Consider the following 25,795-nt stretch of genomic DNA (forward strand, 5'->3'; position numbering starts at 1 on the left):
ATTTTCATAAAATTACATTTATAGATATAAGTTACTTTGTTGGCAAAGGTTAATAAATAAAAATTGCACTGAGCTCAGTTTATTTTGATATATTTTGTTTGAACCTCTGAGTTGGACTTTGATTTTTTGAGTAAGGTATTTCTGTTACCTTTAATTATACAATTCCCTGTTAAAATAAAAGAAAATGAGTTTGCATTTAGGGAATTCGTTGAAAATATCTAAAATTTCATTTTAATTCGGAATATTTAATTAATTTGTCGAAAATAAATTTTATAAGATATTTTAAATTTTATAGCTTAAAATGATTATATGTAATGATACAATTATTGTCTGGAGCTTTATTTTATTTATAGTATATTGTGAAGTAACCTTTGAACTCTTAAATATAACTAATCATATTTTCTAGTCCAGCAGTTGGGTTAAATAGGAATATATTCGGATCAATTTTCTAAGATAACACACTATATTTCATTCATCCAAGAGAAGAAGATCCAAGATGGAAAGGTAATTTTAATATAAAATGCACTATGATTCAGCTGTTTTTTCATTAAAACATAATTTATTCTATATTATTGCTATAATAATAAATAAAAAAGTTTCTATTTTTAACAACTACCATTTAAGTAAGAAAAGAAGACATCGTTATCCCGTAGATTAATATTGATAATTTGAGTGACATATTAAGAAAATTGTACAATATATATTATTATGAATGAAACATTATATAACCAATTATTTTATTGATATCATTTTTATTATTTTACCTGTCTGTCTATAAGTCTGATTATAAATATGCATAGAATTTGTCCGTATTAAAACAAAAAAATTGTTTCAAAGAGACTTGGCTTTGGCTTTATTCCTGTTACAGTCTGTTAATTCTTCTTCAATAGTCTGAAAAAATATATGCCCAGCTTAAAACACTATTTTTTTCTACCACTTTAAGTATCTACACTATTTAAATTTATAATATATATTCTTCACAATTTCTGTCTGACATGTCATGCTAAAATTATTACTTACCTTGAAAGGATTAATTTTTCTTAAATTACACATTCTAGATGTAAACTGATATTCTGATAGTCGGCGATGGTCCAACTGGAATAAGCGCGACTATACGAGCCAAACAACTGTTGGACGCGGAAGGGAAGAAAATCAGGGTCGGTGGAATCGAAGTCATAGCACACTTGATCGGTGGTCTATACGGAACATAGATTTTTAGGTAATCATCGTCGAGAAGGCCCTATAAATGGGACTGGAAAGAGAAGGGCGCGCCTCTGAACACTCCCCTAACGGAGGATAAGTTCGGTCTATTACCTAGCACCGGTAGGATTCCGGTACCAGCCCTGCCAGGTTGGATTCTTTATCTTAAATCGATTTATATATTGAATAAATGATATTTCGTCAGGAACTCCGATGTTTAATCACGGGAACTATATCGTCCCGCTGGGACACGTTATTCAGTGGTTGGGAGAGCAAGCTGAGGCCGTGGGCCCGGGTTATGCACCTTCCGAAGTCCTGTACAACGATGACGGGAGCGTTAAAGATATCGCGACGAATGATTCAAACATAAACCGGGTGCGCGGAGCACACCATCGGCTGGCCCTTGGATAAGAACACCTACGGAGGATCCTTTCTGTATCATTTAACGACGAGGTATCCCTGATCGCCGTCGGGTTTGGATTACATCAATCTGTACCTGAGCCCGTACAAGGAATTCCAAAAGTACTGAATATCCAAAGATCGGTAATGCGGTAATGTTCGTTTCTTCGCAGGTTCAAACACCATCCGTTCATAAAGCATCACTTCGAAGACGGCAATAGGATCTCACCAGGGCACCGGCAGTTTTCACAGTATCCCCAATCTCACTTTTCCTGGAGGATGCTTAGTAGTCTTTGCCACGGGTTTTATTACCTTGCCGAAAGTTAGTTAAAAGGATTGTACCTAATGAAAAATTAGAGCATTACACAAAAATAAGTTTTTTTTATTAATGAATTGTTTAAAAGTTCATAAAATAATCACCCAATGTCATCAAAACACAACTGGAATCTTTTAAAGTCAACTAAAAGCGTACATATAGTGTATAACACAAATTATGTTATGCAACACTTTAAACTCGCAAAATCCTGTCAAACGAAACTTAGGCGTCTTCGACGGACTCGAAGATTGTTATTGTCCCGCTGGTGTGTATGAGTTTGTGTCACTCGATTCTGGAGAGGGCCATCCACCGTAAGACGTGCAACATCAAGGACCCCAGCCAGAATAACTGGGTGGTCCCAGAAGGAGGTCGCGGCCCAGCTTACAACGCAATGTAAGGACCAATGAGATTTAACATTTTCCTATATCTTTTTATTTATATTGTATTAGTTAAGAAGATACAATTTTTGTATACAAATAAACTTTATATTGTAGTTCTACCAGTATCGGTGACTAGCTTGATTCATCCCTTGTTTCTTCCTTTAGCTCTTCTCTTTCTTTGAACTGATTCTCGGCCGCTCTGTAATGTTCTGGCCAGTCTTTTGGTTGCTTATTTCCATACATCTGTAAATCAATAATAACCTGACAATGTGCTTATAAGTCAACTGAAATTGTTACCTCACACACGAACTGTAAAACCTTCATCTTTGAGATTTCAATTTCAGCTCGAATCCCCCATTGGAAAGTTTGTATTTTCGTTTTCTCATCAAACTCACAGTGAAGGTAATAATTCTTTATCAAGGTTTCTCTTATATATTCTTTGACTTTACCGAAAAATGGATGCTCAACTTCTACATCAATATCCAAGGACTTCAGGAAACTATAAAGGGATTCTGAAATAATAAATCAACAATATAAAAACAATAAAGGAATGGTATCGTAGAGCTCACTGTCTGATACTGGCGCGTTTGTCATAAATATATGGGATAAAATTAATAGAGTCAGTATCTTGTGAGCAGCATTTGGTACATTTGAACCAGTTTCATAACTAGAAACACATTCTTCCTCTTCATCGGAATAATTTACAGAAGGCAACATAATAATTAAAAAATAAATTTTTTTTTTCATTTTTACATCATCATATTCAGTAAGTGTGTAACCATATATCTAAAAATGTATGCAAAACAATATCAACAACATCCATATAACAATAATAATACCAACATTTTCCAGAACCTTAATTGCTTGTTGTATAACACTATCCACGCATTGGCCCTTTTTGTGAATTACATTTTGATTTAATTCGGATCTGGTATAAAATGAATTTTCGTCAGCTTTAAGAATAATGTACCTGACTACATCATTGATTATATTTTCTGTATTTTGATCCGGTACGTCTGGATCAGTCTGTGATTTGGTTTTTTGAGACCCGCTAACTGATCTTCGCTTCTTCGACATTTTTACGACTTGAAGAACTTTAAAATCGTGTATCAGCTATCTCCATACAGCACTATCAACACAAAAATTTAAATAACTAGCCGCTAGGGATGCAGAAAAAATATCGATATTTTTTTGTCGATATATCGAAATTTTTTAGATGATATAATTTCAGAAGATTAAGTACAATTAAAAAAAACTTTCAAATCGGAACTTACTTTTAAACTTTAGTGAATTCTGGTACTTAATTTTAATTGTTTATCAAAAATACCGTTATTCCTTAAGAGTTTTAGAAAAAAATATTTTTTAGGCTAATATTTGACTATGTTTATTTTCAATTAAAAATATACATACATTTTTTTGTAAAATATCGATATATCTTATACTTATTGCAAAAAATATGGATATTTTTTCCTTCGACATATCGATATTTTTTGTGGCCAACATGCCTACTAACCACTACAAAATATGCAAAATCTAATGCACGGCTTGGCTTTTTATTTTAATTCTTAATGTCAGACGAGTATGTTCGATCCCTTTCCTATATAAATTGTAAGAGAGGAAAGGACGGATATAATTGCTTGGAGCAATTAATTTAATATTTGCTTATATTTTACAACCTTAGTATACGCGAGACGGAGATGTACGTATTCCTTCACGTACTAACTTTAAAAAAGAAAAAGAAAAACATTACTGAATACTATTAATATATCTATAATACTTACATTTTAAAGGAAGTGGAGTTACTTTTATATTTGAATGTTCTGAGATGAATTGCTATTTTTAAACAATATACTAAATAAATATAAACAATACAATACAACTTAAACTAAACATGTATTACTATGTGATATATAACATGTATTACAATAACCATGAATTAAAAATGATCGCACAATAACTACTAGAGCTTTTTAAAATAAAATTAATGCTTTATTTATTATCGGACAGAAATATTTTCTAACAAAAACCGAGGGTGTTAGATACACACCAAAAAGTCAATCAAAAGAAATATTACCTATTACTTATTTGTCATTCACAATTTTAATTTTTTACCCTATTACATTAACAATCTTGAAAAATATCGTTCCAAAGTGTTGCTATATTAATATACAATATATTTTTATTTAGAAGCAAACTACCAAAAAAATCATAAAACTAAATATATTATATATAAATCTAGGAAAGCATAAATTCGGTATACATTTTTGTCAAGGTCGCGCCTAGGACGACAGAGTCAGAACGTTAAAAAGCAGTCGAATGAAACTAGTAGAACCGAACATAGTAACTAAAAGTACACGACTCAAAAACAGTCGATAGTAAAAAGTAATACAATCAGTCGAACCGAAACTAGCGACTGATTAGCCATAGTTCCCAACGCTAATTATGTTCTAATAAAAAAGTGCATTTCCTTACTGCCCCAACTAAAATTGAATTAGTGTTGGTAACTATCGAATAAAAACAGTCGATTCGACCACTATTTTTTAAGTTAATCATGTTTCTCCCATAATAAAGTTAAGTGAGTAATTTAAAAATGATGTTACTAACATTTGTCTTAAAAATATCTTCAATATATGCCCGAAAATATATTTGATTTATAATAATCATTGAAGTAATTTACGTCTGCATATTAAAGTATACGCAAAATATATCATGAGCTAACACTTACTAACCATTTTCAAATTCCATTTAATAAAACCTAAGTATTGAAACATTTAAAATTTATACATTATAACAAAGGCGTCATAAGTGAGATTATTTTTAAAATTGTAGAATAACAATCAGCGCACCTAAAAGCAAATATACATATATATTCTTATTCTTCCCTTTTATATAATAAACATAAATATGGAATATTCAATGAAGTAAAAACTGTTCGTATATTAAAAACTTTTAGTTTAATTTCTTCTAGTAATTTGATATACGTAAAATATTATCATAACAATTAAAATATACAACACTACTGTCTCTGAAGGTGATTTGATCGGTGGTACGAAAATGTTTCAATACATCAAGAATCAAGATTTCAGTTCACCATCAACCATTCCTGCACATTAAAAATACATTATAAACAAAATCAGTTTTAGAGCATTACCTTACCCCACGGTATTTTGATTTTTTTCATATAAAAACCATAAATCTTCACATTAAAAGCACAAATCAAATTAAATGCACTGTTATCCTGTTATTATTAAAGAAACCGAATAATAACGTTAAAAAGCAGCAATAGAACTGACATAACACAAAATAAATCCAATATTTAATTCAAATAAAACCTAGAATAGAGCGGAAAAAACGTTTAGAGTGGGGAGTTGAGAATTAAAGTGATATATGCAACCAATCCTACAAGCTAAAGGAAATGGCGTGAATTTCAATAATAAAAAAATCATGCTAAATGTCAAATCAACAAAATCAAAATACATGCACATTTATATCGTTTATCCTGATAAAACCTACCATTAACTTGACCCCTTATTACTTGACTCATTATATCCTGACCCCGACCCTTCTACAAAACCCTGGATCATTTATCCATAATTTTTGATTCATTATAATGAAGTATTTGGTAGATAAATCATATGAGAAATAAGGGAATTTTTTAAATTTGCTCATACATTCTGCAACCATACATATCACAAATTAATAGTTATAAAAAAGTTTATTTATTTTATAAAATATTTTTTCATGATAAACGATTTAATAGCTGGCTTAGTTGCCGCAGTAGTAAAGGCGACAGGATGGTCCCCCTGTTGCGATAGTCGCGAGTTCGAATTCTGCTGGGGCATGTAAGTAAATTTGTGATGTTTGTGAATGCCCTTAGGTAAGAGTACAAAATCCGACAAGGAAAATGATCCCAGTCACGCCAGTAACCAGGCTGGGTAAGACGGGATGTCTTCTGGGATAATTTCTAAGTTGGCCACTCGCCAGTCAGTAGGCTTAATAATAAACTAACTTTAAAAAAGACAAGAAAAAAAAAATTACTGTATAGTATTATAATAATTACATGCAATAACATGCAATTTATAATTTAATTTTAAACGAAGTAGTATTACTTTTATATTTGAATGTTCTGTGGATCTGTAAAAAAGAATGGAATTTTTCTATGAAATGGAATAATACCCCACAAATATTTTATTGTATTTTAATATGTTAATTGATATTTTTAAATATGTCCGCGGCCAGAAAACATATCGATAGAAAATAATTTTAAAAAATCAATATATGGGAGGAAAAAAAATACCGAAATCTTTAGTGCAATAACTACGGTATTAAAAAAAATAAACCAATATAAACCAAATCAATAGATTAGCCAAAATTATCTATATTTTTACTAATAATATCGATAGTTTTTATCAAGAATATCGAAATTTTTTTTACCCCCTACAGCTCTATATTATTATGTTAAGGTTAGTTCTAGTGTGTTTCCCCGGTTATATATGTTTTCTCTTTATATTATTTGAGTATGATTTGCTTTAATTGTATACTACTATTATTTTCCTTGTTAAGCTTAAGTTATGGATTGTTATTAAATGATATAAAAATATTTTTGGCGACAGGGACTCTATTGTTGGTAAATAGCATTGTTTATAGTTAATTCACTGGTATAAAAGGATCTATATCTGGGACGCTTTTAACTTTGAAGAATAATAGATACCTCATCGTGGTATCTTTATTCGGAAACGTGGAAAAATAATCCCTCTGTGCCAGAAACAAACCGAGTTTTAGGTTTGACTAGTGAACCAGCAGAAGACAAATCCGCATTAAGTTCTATTCACGAATTGCTGAATGTAATGATATTACATTTTCATATGAATTAATTAACGAAGAGGTATATTAATGTGAAATTATTAGATGCAATTATATATCAAAAATTTCATTGACCTCACAATACAGTTTTTACCATTGCTTTCTATTTAGGAAATGAAAATTAAGCAGTGGATGGTAAAAGCTTGAAGAATGCTCAAAGGAAAGCTGCACAGAGGGCTCTGAAAAATACAGAATATTAACATCATTCTTTGAAGATCAAAAAGAGTGAAAAGAACCTGAAGAAACACCTGTAGCTTTACTAAACAATTTAGCATTAAAGGTAGGGATGTCTGTACAATACTCTATAATTAATGATATTTTGGTATTCAATATTTATTCAATTCATATTCATATTCATATTCATAAGGTGCCTTTTAGGAACAAATAGAAGGCAAGACTGCATCACCAGACATTTCAGAGAAAAAATCTTATTTGCATAAACTGAATGACACGGTTCATTTTAATGATACTCTTCATGTTAGAAGAAATGATTCTGACACGAAGGGACCTTTCAAAGTCCATTTTAACGTCAACGACGTCAAATTTTATGGAGAGGCGCAAACGATAAAAAATGCTCGTAATGAAGCTGCATTGCAAGCTCTAAATTATATTAACAAAACAAGGAGGAGTTCTCATTTGAAGCAATGAGTAGACAATTTATTATAGAAAATGATGATTAAATAACTTACCTTTATTTCAGGTAATTGCAAAGAACAAAATCAAATGATAAAATTACCCATTTTTATTGTGTATGAAGCTGCTCAAAAACGTAATTTGGAGGTTAACTTGGAGATAGTCTGGGCCAGCCCATAAGAAATCATTTACAACAAAATGCACGGTTGATGATTTAGAAGTCGCTGGATCAGGAAGATCGAAAAAGGATCGCTTCTGAAAATGTTACCTGGTTTAGTGAATATTCCTGAGATTGAAGGGTAAACACACAAACAGCAAGAAAACTCTAAAACTCCTCTCCAGCAACCAACAAAGTCCAAAAATAAAAATAGGAAAACAAAATTGTAGACTATTTTCGATATGATTGATAGAATGTTTGACAATGTGGTAGATTTTGACAACGGTCTTATTGGTAAAGTACAAGGCATGTCAGAGGTAATTTAAATTAGTTTTTATGATATCAAGTGTATTTTTATAGTCTATTTTCAGGATGATGCCAATTCCAACAAATCTTAAAATTAGGTCACCTTTTAAACTTAGAAGTACAATATACTGAGTTCCTTGAGAATGAACAACACTACGCAGTCTTATGATTGGGAACAATATAAGTTTTTGTAAGAAATTATTGATACAGAGTTTTTTAAAGCCTTTTTCCTTACATTATTATTTAGATGTGCTTGAGTGAAGGCGTAAATATCAAAAATTCTCGTGACCTAGTAGCTAAATATGGATTGAATGTGCTCTTTTAACTAGGATTACTAGATAAATTTTTCGAAAATTCCACAGATGTCAGGTAATTTTATTTGGTTTAAATTCGCTCGGCAACCCAAAAAACAAATTTCTACAATCTTGTCAAATGTCTGTTTCTAAACAATCGGTCTTGCCGTATCATTTTTATTTTCCCACAATCTTATTACAGATGAAAATACACTTATTTAATATTGTAGTAATATTTTGGACATAGAATTATTCCAAGATTGATATATAGGAGACAATCAACATAGAAGATGAGAAAAAGGATTCTGAACTGTGACTTTATGTGTTATTTAGTATTATATTTATGTTATAAGACCGATTTTCATAAAATTACATTTATAGATATAAGTTACTTTGTTGGCAAAGGTTAATAAATAAAAATTGCACTGAGCTCAGTTTATTTTGATATATTTTGTTTGAACCTCTGAGTTGGACTTTGATTTTTTGAGTAAGGTATTTCTGTTACCTTTAATTATACAATTCCCTGTTAAAATAAAAGAAAATGAGTTTGCATTTAGGGAATTCGTTGAAAATATCTAAAATTTCATTTTAATTCGGAATATTTAATTAATTTGTCGAAAATAAATTTTATAAGATATTTTAAATTTTATAGCTTAAAATGATTATATGTAATGATACAATTATTGTCTGGAGCTTTATTTTATTTATAGTATATTGTGAAGTAACCTTTGAACTCTTAAATATAACTAATCATATTTTCTAGTCCAGCAGTTGGATTAAATAGGAATATATTCGGATCAATTTTCTAAGATAACACACTATATTTCATTCATCCAAGAGAAGAAGATCCAAGATGGAAAGGTAATTTTAATATAAAATGCACTATGATTCAGCTGTTTTTTCATTAAAACATAATTTATTCTATATTATTGCTATAATAATAAATAAAAAAGGTTCTATTTTTAACAACTACCATTTAAGTAAGAAAAGAAGACATCGTTATCCCGTAGGTTAATATTGGTAATTTGAGTGACATATTAAGAAAATTGTACAATATATATTATTATGAATTAAACATTATATATCCAATTATTTTATTGATATCATTTTTATTATTTTACCTGTCTGTCTATAAGTCTGATTATAAATATGCATAGAATTTGTCCGTATTAAAACAAAAAAATTGTTTCAAAGAGACTTGGCTTTGGCTTTATTCCTGTTACAGTCTGTTAATTCTTCTTCAATAGTCTGAAAAAATATATGCCCAGCTTAAAACACTATTTTTTCTACCACTTTAAGTATCTACACTATTTAAATTTATAATATATATTCTTCACAATTTCTGTCTGACATGTCATGCTAAAATTATTACTTACCTTGAAAGGATTAATTTTTCTTAAATTACACATTCTAGATGTAAACTGATATTCTGATAGTCGGCGATGGTCCAACTGGAATAAGCGCGACCATACGAGCCAAACAACTGTTGGACGCGGAAGGGAAGAAAATCAGGGTCGGTGGAATCGAAGTCATAGCACACTTGATCGGTGGTCTATACGGAACATAGATTTTTAGGTAATCATCGTCGAGAAGGCCCTATAAATGGGACTGGAAAGAGAAGGGCGCGCCTCTGAACACTCCCCTAACGGAGGATAAGTTCGGTCTATTACCTAGCACCGGTAGGATTCCGGTACCAGCCCTGCCAGGTTGGATTCTTTATCTTAAATCGATTTATATATTGAATAAATGATATTTCGTCAGGAACTCCGATGTTTAATCACGGGAACTATATCGTCCCGCTGGGACACGTTATTCAGTGGTTGGGAGAGCAAGCTGAGGCCGTGGGCCCGGGTTATGCACCTTCCGAAGTCCTGTACAACGATGACGGGAGCGTTAAAGATATCGCGACGAATGATTCAAACATAAACCGGGTGCGCGGAGCACACCATCGGCTGGCCCTTGGATAAGAACACCTACGGAGGATCCTTTCTGTATCATTTAACGACGAGGTATCCCTGATCGCCGTCGGGTTTGGATTACATCAATCTGTACCTGAGCCCGTACAAGGAATTCCAAAAGTACTGAATATCCAAAGATCGGTAATGCGGTAATGTTCGTTTCTTCGCAGGTTCAAACACCATCCGTTCATAAAGCATCACTTCGAAGACGGCAATAGGATCTCACCAGGGCACCGGCAGTTTTCACAGTATCCCCAATCTCACTTTTCCTGGAGGATGCTTAGTAGTCTTTGCCACGGGTTTTATTACCTTGCCGAAAGTTAGTTAAAAGGATTGTACCTAATGAAAAATTAGAGCATTACACAAAAATAAGTTTTTTTTATTAATGAATTGTTTAAAAGTTCATAAAATAATCACCCAAATGTCATCAAAACACAACTGGAATCTTTTAAAGTCAACTAAAAGCGTACATATAGTGTATAACACAAATTATGTTATGCAACACTTTAAACTCGCAAAATCCTGTCAAACGAAACTTAGGCATCTTCGACGGACTCGAAGATTGTTATTGTCCCGCTGGTGTGTATGAGTTTGTGTCACTCGATTCTGGAGAGGGCCATCCACCGTAAGACGTGCAACATCAAGGACCCCAGCCAGAATAACTGGGTGGTCCCAGAAGGAGGTCGCGGCCCAGCTTACAACGCAATGTAAGGACCAATGAGATTTAACATTTTCCTATATCTTTTTATTTATATTGTATTAGTTAAGAAGATACAATTTTTGTATACAAATAAACTTTATATTGTAGTTCTACCAGTATCGGTGACTAGCTTGATTCATCCCTTGTTTCTTCCTTTAGCTCTTCTCTTTCTTTGAACTGATTCTCGGCCGCTCTGTAATGTTCTGGCCAGTCTTTTGGTTGCTTATTTCCATACATCTGTAAATCAATAATAACCTGACAATGTGCTTATAAGTCAACTGAAATAGTTACCTCACACACGAACTGTAAAACCTTCATCTTTGAGATTTCAATTTCAGCTCGAATCCCCCATTGGAAAGTTTGTATTTTCGTTTTCTCATCAAACTCACAGTGAGGGTAATAATTCTTTATCAAGGTTTCTCTTATATATTCTTTGACTTTACCGAAAAATGGATGCTCAACTTCTACATCAATATCCAAGGACTTCAGGAAACTATAAAGGGATTCTGAAATAATAAATCAACAATATAAAAACAATAAAGGAATGGTATCGTAGAGCTCACTGTCTGATACTGGCGCGTTTGTCATAAATATATGGGATAAAATTAATAGAGTCAGTATCTTGTGAGCAGCATTTGGTACATTTGAACCAGTTTCATAACTAGAAACACATTCTTCCTCTTCATCGGAATAATTTACAGAAGGCAACATACTAATTAAAAAAAAATTTTTTTTTTCATTTTTACATCATCATATTCAGTAAGTGTGTAACCATATATCTAAAAATGTATGCAAAACAATATCAACAACATCCATATAACAATAATAATACCAACATTTTCCAGAACCTTAATTGCTTGTTGTATAACACTATCCACGCATTGGCCCTTTTTGTGAATTACATTTTGATTTAATTCGGATCTGGTATAAAATGAATTTTCGTCAGCTTTAAGAATAATGTACCTGACTACATCATTGATTATATTTTCTGTATTTTGATCCGGTACGTCTGGATCAGTCTGTGATTTGGTTTTATGAGACCCGCTAACTGATCTTCGCTTCTTCGACATTTTTACGACTTGAAGAACTTTAAAATCGTGTATCAGCTATCTCCATACAGCACTATCAACACAAAAATTTAAATAACTAGCCGCTAGGGATGCAGAAAAAATATCGATATTTTTTTGTCGATATATCGATATTTTTTAGATGATATAATTTCAGAAGATTAAGTACAATTAAAAAAAACTTTCAAATCGGAACTTACTTTTAAACGTTTAGTGAATTCTGGTACTTAATTTTAATGGTTTATCAAAAATACCGTTATTCCTTAAGAGTTTTAGAAAAAAATATTTTTTAGGCTAATATTTGACTATGTTTATTTTCAATTAAAAATATACATACATTTTTTTGTAATATATCGATATATCTTATACTTATTGCAAAAAATATGGATATTTTTTCCTTCGACATATCGATATTTTTTGTGGCCAACATGCCTACTAACCACTACAAAATATGCAAAATCTAATGCACGGCTTGGCTTTTTATTTTAATTCTTAATGTCAGACGAGTATGTTCGATCCCTTTCCTATATAAATTGTAAGAGAGGAAAGGACGGATATAATTGCTTGGAGCAATTAATTTAATATTTGCTTATATTTTACAACCTTAGTATACGCGAGACGTATTCCTTCACGTACTAACTTTAAAAAAGAAAAAGAAAAACATTACTGAATACTATTAATATATCTATAATACTTACATTTTAAAGGAAGTGGAGTTACTTTTATATTTGAATGTTCTGAGATGAATTGCTATTTTTAAACAATATACTAAATAAATATAAACAATACAATACAACTTAAACTAAACATGTATTACTATGTGATATATAACATGTATTACAATAACCATGAATTAAAAATGATCGCACAATAACTACTAGAGCTTTTTAAAATAAAATTAATGCTTTATTTATTATCGGACAGAAATATTTTCTAACAAAAACCGAGGGTGTTAGATACACACCAAAAAGTCAATCAAAAGAAATATTACCTATTACTTATTTGTCATTCACAATTTTAATTTTTTACCCTATTACATTAACAATCTTGAAAAATATCGTTCCAAAGTGTTGCTATATTAATATACAATATATTTTTATTTAGAAGCAAACTACCAAAAAAATCATAAAACTAAATATATTATATATAAATCTAGGAAAGCATATATTCGGTATACATTTTTGTCAAGGTCGCGCCTAGGACGACAGAGTCAGAACGTTAAAAAGCAGTCGAATGAAACTAGTAGAACCGAAAATAGTAACTAAAAGTACACGACTCAAAAACAATCGATAGTAAAAAGTAATACAATCAGTCGAACCGAAACTAGCGACTGATTAGCCATAGTTCCCAACGCTAATTATGTTCTAATAAAAAAGTGCATTTCCTTACTGCCCCAACTAAAATTGAATTAGTGTTGGTAACTATCGAATAAAAACAGTCGATTCGACCACTATTTTTTAAGTTAATCATGTTTCTCCCATAATAAAGTTAAGTGAGTAATTTAAAAATGATGTTACTAACATTTGTCTTAAAAATATCTTCAATATATGCCCGAAAATATATTTGATTTATAATAATCATTGAAGTAATTTACGTCTGCATATTAAAGTATACGCAAAATATATCATGAGCTAACACTTACTAACCATTTTCAGATTCCATTTAATAAAACCTAAGTATTGAAAAATTTAAAATTTATACATTATAACAAAGGCGTCATAAGTGAGATTATTTTTAAAATTGTAGAATAACAATCAGCGCACCTAAAAGCAAATATACATATATATTCTTATTCTTCCCTTTTATATAATAAACATAAATATGGAATATTCAATGAAGTAAAAACTGTTCGTATATTAAAAACTTTTAGTTTAATTTCTTCTAGTAATTTGATATACGTAAAATATTATCATAACAATTAAAATATACAACACTACTGTCTCTGAAGGTGATTTGATCGGTGGTACGAAAATGTTTCAATACATCAAGAATCAAGATTTCAGTTCACCATCAACCATTCCTGCATATTAAAAATACATTATAAACAAAATCAGTTTTAGAGCATTACCTTACCCCACGGTATTTTGATTTTTTTCATATAAAAACCATAAATCTTCACATTAAAAGCACAAATCAAATTAAATGCACTGTTATCCTGTTATTATTAAAGAAACTGAATAATAACGTTAAAAAGCAGCAATAGAACTGACATAACACAAAATAAACCCAATATTTAATTCAAATAAAACCTAGAATAGAGCGGAAAAAACGTTTAGAGTGGGGAGTTGAGAATTAAAGTGATATATGCAACCAATCCTACAAGCTAAAGGAAATGGCGTGAATTTCAATAATAAAAAAATCATGCTAAATGTCAAATCAACAAAATCAAAATACATGCACATTTATATCGTTTATCCTGATAAAACCTACCATTAACTTGACCCCTTATTACTTGACTCATTATATCCTGACCCCGACCCTTCTACAAAACCCTGTATCATTTATCCATAATTTTTGATTCATTATAATGAAGTATTTGGTAGATAAATCATATGAGAAATAAGGGAATTTTTTAAATTTGCTCATACATTCTGCAACCATACATATCACAAATTAATAGTTATAAAAAAGTTTATTTATTTTATAAAATATTTTTTCATGATAAACGATTTAATAGCTGGCTTAGTTGCCGCAGTAGTAAAGGCGACAGGATGGTCCCCCTGTTGCGATAGTCGCGAGTTCGAATTCTGCTGGGGCATGTAAGTAAATTTGTGATGTTTGTGAATGCCCTTAGATAAGAGTACAAAATCCGACAAGGAAAATGATCCCAGTCACGCCAGTAACCAGGCTGGGTAAGACGGGATGTCTTCTGGGATAATTTCTAAGTCAATAGGCTTAATAATAACTCGCCAGTCAATAGGCTTAATAATAAACTAACTTTAAAAAAGACAAGAAAAAAAAATTACTGTATAGTATTATAATAATTACATGCAATAACATGCAATTTATAATTTAATTTTAAACGAAGTAGTATTACTTTTATATTTGAATGTTCTGTGGATCTGTAAAAAAGAATGGAATTTTTCTATGAAATGGAATAATACCCCACAAATATTTTATTGTATTTTAATATGTTAATTGATATTTTTAAATATGTCCGCGGCCAGAAAACATATCGATAGAAAATAATTTTAAAAAATCAATATATGGGAGGAAAAAAAATACCGAAATCTTTAGTGCAATAACTACGGTATTAAAAAAAATAAACCAATATAAACCAAATCAATAGATTAGCCAAAATTATCTATATTTTTACTAATAATATCGATAGTTTTTATCAAGAATATCGAAATTTTTTTTACCCCCTACAGCTCTATATTATTATGTTAAGGTTAGTTCTAGTGTGTTTCCCCGGTTATATATGTTTTCTCTTTATATTATTTGAGTATGATTTGCTTTAATTGTATACTACTATTATTTTCCTTGTTAAGCTTAAGTTATGGATTGTTATTAAATGATATAAAAATATTTTTGGCGACAGGGACTCTATTGTTGGTAAATAGCAATGTTTATAGTTAATTCACTGGTATAAAAGGATCTATATCTGGGACGCTTTTAACTTTGAAGAATAATAGATACCTCATCGTGGTATCTTTATTCGGAAACGTGGAAAAATAATCCCTCTGTGCCAGAAACAAACCGAGTTTTAGGTTTGACTAGTGAACCAGCAGAAGACAAATCCGCATTAAGTTCTAGTCACGAATTGCTGAATGTAATGATATTACATTTTCATATGAATTAATTAACGAAGAGGTATATTAATGTGAAATTATTAGATGCAATTATATATCAAAAATTTCATTGACCTCTGCACAATACAGTTTTTACCATCGCTTTCTATTTAGGAAATGAAAATTAAGCAGTGGATGGTAAAAGCTTGAAGAATGCTCAAAGGAAAGCTGCACAGAGGGCTCTGAAAAATACAGAATATCAACATCATTCTTTGAAGATCAAAAAGAGTGAAAGGAACCTGAAGAAACACCTGTAGCTTTACTAAACAATTTAGCATTAAAGGTAAGGATGTCTGTACAATACTCTATAATTAATGATATTTTGGTATTCAATATTGTTTAGTTAAATATAGACATATAAATAAGGTGCCTTTTAGGAACAAATAGAAGGCAAGACTGCATCACCAGACATTTCAGAGAAAAAATCTTATTTGCATAAAATGAATGACACGGTTCATTTTAATGATACTCTTCATGTTAGAAGAAATGATTCTGACACGAAGGGACCTTTCAAAGTCCATTTTAACGTCAACGACGTCAAATTTTATGGAGAGGCGCAAACGATAAAAAATGCTCGTAATGAAGCTGCATTGCAAGCTCTAAATTATATTAACAAAACAAGGAGGAGTTCTCATTTGAAGCAATGGGTAGACAATTTATTATAGAAAATGATGATTAGATAACTTACCTTTATTTCAGGTAATTGCAAAGAACAAAATCAAATGATAAAATTACCCATTTTTATTGTGTATGAAGCTGCTCAAAAACGTAATTTGGAGGTTAACTTGGAGATAGTCTGGGCCAGCCCATAAGAAATCATTTACAACAAAATGCACGGTTGATGATTTAGAAGTCGCTGGATCAGGAAGATCGAAAAAGGATCGCTTCTGAAAATGTTACCTGGTTTAGTGAATATTCCTGAGATTGAAGGGTAAACACACAAACAGCAAGAAAACTCTAAAACTCCTCTCCAGCAACCAACAAAGTCCAAAAATAAAAATAGGAAAACAAAATTGTAGACTATTTTCGATATGATTGATAGAATGTTTGACAATGTGGTAGATTTTGACAACGGTCTTATTGGTAAAGTACAAGGCATGTCAGAGGTAATTTAAATTAGTTTTTATGATATCAAGTGTATTTTTATAGTCTATTTTCAGGATGATGCCAATTCCAACAAATCTTAAAATTAGGTCACCTTTTAAACTTAGAAGTACAATATACTGAGTTCCTTGAGAATGAACAACACTACGCAGTCTTATGATTGGGAACAATATAAGCTTTTGTAAGAAATTATTGATACAGAGTTTTTTAAAGCCTTTTTCCTTACATTATTATTTAGATGTGCTTGGGTGAAGGCGTAAATATCAAAAATTCTCGTGACCTAGTAGCTAAATATGGATTGAATGTGCTCTATTAACTAGGATTACTAGATAAATTTTTCGAAAATTCCACAGATGTCAGGTAATTTTATTTGGTTTAAATTCGCTCGGCAACCCAAAAAACAAATTTCTACAATCTTGTCAAATGTCTGTTTCTAAACAATCGGTCTTGCCGTATCATTTTTATTTTCCCACAATCTTATTACAGATGAAAATACACTTATTTAATATTGTAGTAATATTTTGGACATAGAATTATTCCAAGATTGATATATAGGAGACAATCAACATAGAAGATGAGAAAAAGGATTCTGAACTGTGACTTTATGTGTTATTTAGTATTATATTTATGTTATAAGACCGATTTTCATAAAATTACATTTATAGATATAAGTTACTTTGTTGGCAAAGGTTAATAAATAAAAATTGCACTGAGCTCAGTTTATTTTGATATATTTTGTTTGAACCTCTGAGTTGGACTTTGATTTTTTGAGTAAGGTATTTCTGTTACCTTTAATTATACAATTCCCTGTTAAAATAAAAGAAAATGAGTTTGCATTTAGGGAATTCGTTGAAAATATCTAAAATTTCATTTTAATTCGGAATATTTAATTAATTTGTCGAAAATAAATTTTATAAGATATTTTAAATTTTATAGCTTAAAATGATTATATGTAATGATACAATTATTGTCTGGAGCTTTATTTTATTTATAGTATATTGTGAAGTAACCTTTGAACTCTTAAATATAACTAATCATATTTTCTAGTCCAGCAGTTGGGTTAAATAGGAATATATTCGGATCAATTTTCTAAGATAACACACTATATTTCATTCATCCAAGAGAAGAAGATCCAAGATGGAAAGGTAATTTTAATATAAAATGGACTATGATTCAGCTGTTTTTTCATTAAAGCATAATTTATTCTATATTATTGCTATAATAATAAATAAAAAAGGTTCTATTTTTAACAACTACCATTTAAGTAAGAAAAGAAGACATCGTTATCCCGTAGATTAATATTGGTAATTTGAGTGACATATTAAGAAAATTGTACAATATATATTATTATGAATTAAACATTATATAACCAATTATTTTATTGATATCATTTTTATTATTTTACCTGTCTGTCTATAAGTCTGATTATAAATATGCATAGAATTTGTCCGTATTAAAACAAAAAAATTGTTTCAAAGAGACTTGGCTTTGGCTTTATTCCTGTTACAGTCTGTTAATTCTTCTTCAATAGTCTGAAAAAATATATGCCCAGCTTAAAACACTATTTTTTTCTACCACTTTAAGTATCTACACTATTTAAATTTATAATATATATTCTTCACAATTTCTGTCTGACATGTCATGCTAAAATTATTACTTACCTTGAAAGGATTAATTTTTCTTAAATTACACATTCTAGATGTAAACTGATATTCTGATAGTCGGCGATGGTGCAACTGGAATAAGCGCGACTATACGAGCCAAACAACTGTTGGACGCGGAAGGGAAGAAAATCAGGGTCGGTGGAATCGAAGTCATAGCACACTTGATCGGTGGTCTATACGGAACATAGATTTTTAGGTAATCATCGTCGAGAAGGCCCCATAAATGGGACTGGAAAGAGAAGGGCGCGCCTCTGAACACTCCCCTAACGGAGGATAAGTTCGGTCTATTAACTAGCACCGGTAGGATTCCGGTACCAGCCCTGCCAGGTTGGATTCTTTGTCTTAAATCGATTTATATATTGAATAAATGATATTTCGTCAGGAACTCCGATGTTTAATCACGGGAACTATATCGTCCCGCTGGGACACGTTATTCAGTGGTTGGGAGAGCAAGCTGAGGCAGTGGGCCCGGGTTATGCACCTTCCGAAGTCCTGTACAACGATGACGGGAGCGTTAAAGATATCGCGACGAATGATTCAAACATAAACCGGATGCGCGGAGCACACCATCGGCTGGCCCTTGGATAAGAACACCTACGGAGGATCCTTTCTGTATCATTTAACGACGAGGTATCCCTGATCGCCGTCGGGTTTGGATTACATCAATCTGTACCTGAGCCCGTACAAGGAATTCCAAAAGAACTGAATATCCAAAGATCGGTAATGCGGTAATGTTCGTTTCTTCGCAGGTTCAAACACCATCCGTTCATAAAGCATCACTTCGAAGACGGCAATAGGATCTCACCAGGGCACCGGCAGTTTTCACAGTATCCCCAATCTCACTTTTCCTGGAGGATGCTTAGTAGTAGCTTTGCCACGGGTTTTATTACCTTGCCGAAAGTTAGTTAAAAGGATTGTACCTAATGAAAAATTAGAGCATTACACAAAAATAAGTTTTTTTTATTAATGAATTGTTTAAAAGTTCATAAAATAATCACCCAAATGTCATCAAAACACAACTGGAATCTTTTAAAGTCAACTAAAAGCGTACATATAGTGTATAACACAAATTATGTTATGCAACACTTTAAACTCGCAAAATCCTGTCAAACGAAACTTAGGCATCTTCGACGGACTCGAAGATTGTTATTGTCCCGCTGGTGTGTATGAGTTTGTGCCACTCGATTCTGGAGAGGGCCATCCACCGTAAGACGTGCAACATCAAGGACCCCAGCCAGAATAACTGGGTGGTCCCAGAAGGAGGTCGCGGCCCAGCTTACAACGCAATGTAAGGACCAATGAGATTTAACATTTTCCTATATCTTTTTATTTATATTGTATTAGTTAAGAAGATACAATTTTTGTATACAAATAAACTTTATATTGTAGTTCTACCAGTATCGGTGACTAGCTTGATTCATGCCTTGTTTCTTCCTTTAGCTCTTCTCTTTCTTTGAACTGATTCTCGGCCGCTCTGTAATGTTCTGGCCAGTCTTTTGGTTGCTTATTTCCATACATCTGTAAATCAATAATAACCTGACAATGTGCTTATAAGTCAACTGAAATAGTTACCTCACACACGAACTGTAAAACCTTCATCTTTGAGATTTCAATTTCAGCTCGAATCCCCCATTGGAAAGTTTGTATTTTCGTTTTCTCATCAAACTCACAGTGAAGGTAATAATTCTTTATCAAGGTTTCTCTTATATATTCTTTGACTTTACCGAAAAATGGATGCTCAACTTCTACATCAATATCCAAGGACTTCAGGAAACTATAAAGGGATTCTGAAATAATAAATCAACAATATAAAAACAATAAAGGAATGGTATCGTAGAGCTCACTGTCTGATACTGGCGCGTTTGTCATAAATATATGGGATAAAATTAATAGAGTCAGTATCTTGTGAGCAGCATTTGGTACATTTGAACCAGTTTCATAACTAGAAACACATTCTTCCTCTTCATCGGAATAATTTACAGGAGGCAACATACTAATTAAAAAATAAATTTTTTTTTTCATTTTTACATCATCATATTCAGTAAGTGTGTAACCATATACCTAAAAATGTATGCAAAACAATATCAACAACATCCATATAACAATAATAATACCAACATTTTCCAGAACCTTAATTGCTTGTTGTATAACACTATCCACGCATTGGCCCTTTTTGTGAATTACATTTTGATTTAATTCGGATCTGGTATAAAATGAATTTTCGTCAGCTTTAAGAATAATGTACCTGACTACATCATTGATTATATTTTCTGTATTTTGATCCGGTACGTCTGGATCAGTCTGTGATTTGGTTTTTTGAGACCCGCTAACTGATCTTCGCTTCTTCGACATTTTTACGACTTGAAGAACTTTAAAATCGTGTATCCGCTATCTCCATACAGCACTATCAACACAAAAATTTAAATAACTAGCCGCTAGGGATGCAGAAAAAATATCGATATTTTTTTGTCGATATATCGATATTTTTTAGATGATATAATTTCAGAAGATTAAGTACAATTAAAAAAAACTTTCAAATCGGAACTTACTTTTAAACGTTTAGTGAATTCTGGTACTTAATTTTAATGGTTTATCAAAAATACCGTTATTCCTTAAGAGTTTTAGAAAAAAATATTTTTTAGGCTAATATTTGACTACGTTTATTTTCAATTAAAAATATACATACATTTTTTTGTAAAATATCGATATATCTTATACTTATTTCAAAAAATATATATATTTTTTCCTTCGACATATCGATATTTTTTGTGGCCAACATGCCTACTAACCACTACAAAATATGCAAAATCTAATGCACGGCTTGGCTTTTTATTTTAATTCTTAATGTCAGACGAGTATGTTCGATCCCTTTCCTATATAAATTGTAAGAGAGGAAAGGACGGATATAATTGCTTGGAGCAATTAATTTAATATTTGCTTATATTTTACAACCTTAGTATACGCGAGACGTATTCCTTCACGTACTAACTTTAAAAAAGAAAAAGAAAAACATTACTGAATACTATTAATATATCTATAATACTTACATTTTAAAGGAAGTGGAGTTACTTTTATATTTGAATGTTCTGAGATGAATTGCTATTTTTAAACAATATACTAAATAAATATAAACAATACAATACAACTTAAACTAAACATGTATTACTATGTGATATATAACATGTATTACAATAACCATGAATTAAAAATGATCGCACAATAACTACTAGAGCTTTTTAAAATAAAATTAATGCTTTATTTATTATCGGACAGAAATATTTTCTAACAAAAACCGAGGGTGTTAGATACACACCAAAAAGTCAATCAAAAGAAATATTACCTATTACTTATTTGTCATTCACAATTTTAATTTTTTACCCTATTACATTAACAATCTTGAAAAATATCGTTCCAAAGTGTTGCTATATTAATATACAATATATTTTTATTTAGAAGCAAACTACCAAAAAAATCATAAAACTAAATATATTATATATAAATCTAGGAAAGCATATATTCGGTATACATTTTTGTCAAGGTCGCGCCTAGGACGACAGAGTCAGAACGTTAAAAAGCAGTCGAATGAAACTAGTAGAACCGAAAATAGTAACTAAAAGTACACGACTCAAAAACAATCGATAGTAAAAAGTAATACAATCAGTCGAACCGAAACTAGCGACTGATTAGCCATAGTTCCCAACGCTAATTATGTTCTAATAAAAAAGTGCATTTCCTTACTGCCCCAACTAAAATTGAATTAGTGTTGGTAACTATCGAATAAAAACAGTCGATTCGACCACTATTTTTTAAGTTAATCATGTTTCTCCCATAATAAAGTTAAGTGAGTAATTTAAAAATGATGTTACTAACATTTGTCTTAAAAATATGTTCAATATATGCCCGAAAATATATTTGATTTATAATAATCATTGAAGTAATTTACGTCTGCATATTAAAGTATACGCAAAATATATCATGAGCTAACACTTACTAACCATTTTCAAATTCCATTTAATAAAACCTAAGTATTGAAAAATTTAAAATTTATACATTATAACAAAGGCGTCATAAGTGAGATTATTTTTAAAATTGTAGAATAACAATCAGCGCACCTAAAAGCAAATATACATATATATTCTTATTCTTCCCTTTTATATAATAAACATAAATATGGAATATTCAATGAAGTAAAAACTGTTCGTATATTAAAAACTTTTAGTTTAATTTCTTCTAGTAATTTGATATACGTAAAATATTATCATAACAATTAAAATATACAACACTACTGTCTCTGAAGGTGATTTGATCGGTGGTACGAAAATGTTTCAATACATCAAGAATCAAGATTTCAGTTCACCATCAACCATTCCTGCATATTAAAAATACATTATAAACAAAATCAGTTTTAGAGCATTACCTTACCCCACGGTATTTTGATTTTTTTCATATAAAAACCATAAATCTTCACATTAAAAGCACAAATCAAATTAAATGCACTGTTATCCTGTTATTATTAAAGAAACTGAATAATAACGTTAAAAAGCAGCAATAGAACTGACATAACACAAAATAAACCCAATATTTAATTCAAATAAAACCTAGAATAGAGCGGAAAAAACGTTTAGAGTGGGGAGTTGAGAATTAAAGTGATATATGCAACCAATCCTACAAGCTAAAGGAAATGGCGTGAATTTCAATAATAAAAAAATCATGCTAAATGTCAAATCAACAAAATCAAAATACATGCACATTTATATCGTTTATCCTGATAAAACCTACCATTAACTTGACCCCTTATTACTTGACTCATTATATCCTGACCCCGACCCTTCTACAAAACCCTGTATCATTTATCCATAATTTTTGATTCATTATAATGAAGTATTTGGTAGATAAATCATATGAGAAATAAGGGAATTTTTTAAATTTGCTCATACATTCTGCAACCATACATATCACAAATTAATAGTTATAAAAAAGTTTATTTATTTTATAAAATATTTTTTCATGATAAACGATTTAATAGCTGGCTTAGTTGCCGCAGTAGTAAAGGCGACAGGATGGTCCCCCTGTTGCGATAGTCGCGAGTTCGAATTCTGCTGGGGCATGTAAGTAAATTTGTGATGTTTGTGAATGCCCTTAGATAAGAGTACAAAATCCGACAAGGAAAATGATCCCAGTCACGCCAGTAACCAGGCTGGGTAAGACGGGATGTCTTCTGGGATAATTTCTAAGTCAATAGGCTTAATAATAACTCGCCAGTCAATAGGCTTAATAATAAACTAACTTTAAAAAAGACAAGAAAAAAAAATTACTGTATAGTATTATAATAATTACATGCAATAACATGCAATTTATAATTTAATTTTAAACGAAGTAGTATTACTTTTATATTTGAATGTTCTGTGGATCTGTAAAAACGAATGGAATTTTTCTATGAAATGGAATAATACCCCACAAATATTTTATTGTATTTTAATATGTTAATTGATATTTTTAAATATGTCCGCGGCCAGAAAACATATCGATAGAAAATAATTGAAAAAAATCAATATATGGGAGGAAAAAAAATACCGAAATCTTTAGTGCAATAACTACGGTATTAAAAAAAATAAACCAATATAAACCAAATCAATAGATTAGCCAAAATTATCTATATTTTTACTAATAATATCGATAGTTTTTATCAAGAATGTCGAAATTTTTTTTACCCCCTACAGCTCTATATTATTATGTTAAGGTTAGTTCTAGTGTGTTTCCCCGGTTATATATGTTTTCTCTTTATATTATTTGAGTATGATTTGCTTTAATTGTATACTACTATTATTTTCCTTGTTAAGCTTAAGTTATGGATTGTTATTAAATGATATAAAAATATTTTTGGCGACAGGGACTCTATTGTTGGTAAATAGCAATGTTTATAGTTAATTCACTGGTATAAAAGGATCTATATCTGGGACGCTTTTAACTTTGAAGAATAATAGATACCTCATCGTGGTATCTTTATTCGGAAACGTGGAAAAATAATCCCTCTGTGCCAGAAACAAACCGAGTTTTAGGTTTGACTAGTGAACCAGCAGAAGACAAATCCGCATTAAGTTCTAGTCACGAATTGCTGAATGTAATGATATTACATTTTCATATGAATTAATTAACGAAGAGGTATATTAATGTGAAATTATTAGATGCAATTATATATCAAAAATTTCATTGACCTCTGCACAATACAGTTTTTACCATCGCTTTCTATTTAGGAAATGAAAATTAAGCAGTGGATGATAAAAGCTTGAAGAATGCTCAAAGGAAAGCTGCACAGAGGGCTCTGAAAAATACAGAATATCAACATCATTCTTTGAAGATCAAAAAGAGTGAAAAGAACCTGAAGAAACACCTGTAGCTTTACTAAACAATTTAGCATTAAAGGTAGGGATGTCTGTACAATACTCTATAATTAATGATATTTTGGTATTCAATATTGTTTAGTTAAATATAGACATATAAATAAGGTGCCTTTTAGGAACAAATAGAAGGCAAGACTGCATCACCAGACATTTCAGAGAAAAAATCTTATTTGCATAAAATGAATGACACGGTTCATTTTAATGATACTCTTCATGTTAGAAGAAATGATTCTGACACGAAGGGACCTTTCAAAGTCCATTTTAACGTCAACGACGTCAAATTTTATGGAGAGGCGCAAACGATAAAAAATGCTCGTAATGAAGCTGCATTGCAAGCTCTAAATTATATTAACAAAAACAAGGAGGAGTTCTCATTTGAAGCAATGGGTAGACAATTTATTATAGAAAATGATGATTAGATAACTTACCTTTATTTCAGGTAATTGCAAAGAACAAAATCAAATGATAAAATTACCCATTTTTATTGTGTATGAAGCTGCTCAAAAACGTAATTTGGAGGTTAACTTGGAGATAGTCTGGGCCAGCCCATAAGAAATCATTTA

The 25,795-nt window shown here is 30.9% G+C and overlaps 2 protein-coding genes and 2 pseudogenes across 4 annotated transcripts; 2 read left to right on the plus strand and 2 right to left on the minus strand.

The window, feature by feature from the left end:
* The first annotated feature begins 1,236 nt into the window (after window positions 1–1,236).
* On the plus strand, window positions 1,237–2,420 carry LOC143197571 (electron transfer flavoprotein-ubiquinone oxidoreductase, mitochondrial pseudogene; annotated as a pseudogene). Its single transcript, XR_013006023.1, has 3 exons — window positions 1,237–1,350; window positions 1,406–1,722; window positions 1,773–2,420. The product of XR_013006023.1 is annotated as an electron transfer flavoprotein-ubiquinone oxidoreductase, mitochondrial pseudogene (transcript).
* Window positions 2,405–3,150, minus strand: LOC143197570 (non-structural maintenance of chromosomes element 3 homolog). The gene is made up of 4 exons (XM_076406109.1): window positions 3,139–3,150; window positions 2,865–3,081; window positions 2,593–2,807; window positions 2,405–2,538 (listed from the first exon to the last, which is right to left on the minus strand). Exons 2-4 carry the CDS (start codon window positions 3,040–3,042, stop codon window positions 2,428–2,430), a joined length of 504 nt encoding a protein of 167 aa, XP_076262224.1. The 5' UTR covers window positions 3,043–3,081; window positions 3,139–3,150; the 3' UTR covers window positions 2,405–2,427.
* A 6,989-nt stretch (window positions 3,151–10,139) lies between these two features.
* LOC143197343 (electron transfer flavoprotein-ubiquinone oxidoreductase, mitochondrial pseudogene) lies at window positions 10,140–10,694 on the plus strand (annotated as a pseudogene). Its single transcript, XR_013005986.1, has 3 exons — window positions 10,140–10,253; window positions 10,309–10,625; window positions 10,676–10,694. The product of XR_013005986.1 is annotated as an electron transfer flavoprotein-ubiquinone oxidoreductase, mitochondrial pseudogene (transcript).
* Window positions 10,695–20,165: 9,471 nt separating this feature from the next.
* On the minus strand, window positions 20,166–21,217 carry LOC143197695 (non-structural maintenance of chromosomes element 3 homolog). The gene is made up of 4 exons (XM_076406323.1): window positions 20,950–21,217; window positions 20,676–20,892; window positions 20,404–20,618; window positions 20,166–20,349 (listed from the first exon to the last, which is right to left on the minus strand). Exons 1-4 carry the CDS (start codon window positions 21,181–21,183, stop codon window positions 20,239–20,241), a joined length of 777 nt encoding a protein of 258 aa, XP_076262438.1. The 5' UTR covers window positions 21,184–21,217; the 3' UTR covers window positions 20,166–20,238.
* Between the last annotated feature and the right edge of the window lie 4,578 nt (window positions 21,218–25,795).

The sequence above is a fragment of the Rhynchophorus ferrugineus genome, unplaced genomic scaffold, assembly GCF_030347505.1.
Source record: "Rhynchophorus ferrugineus isolate W39M unplaced genomic scaffold, kcgeb_rfMv2 rfM5, whole genome shotgun sequence".
NCBI lineage: Eukaryota > Metazoa > Arthropoda > Insecta > Coleoptera > Curculionidae > Rhynchophorus > Rhynchophorus ferrugineus.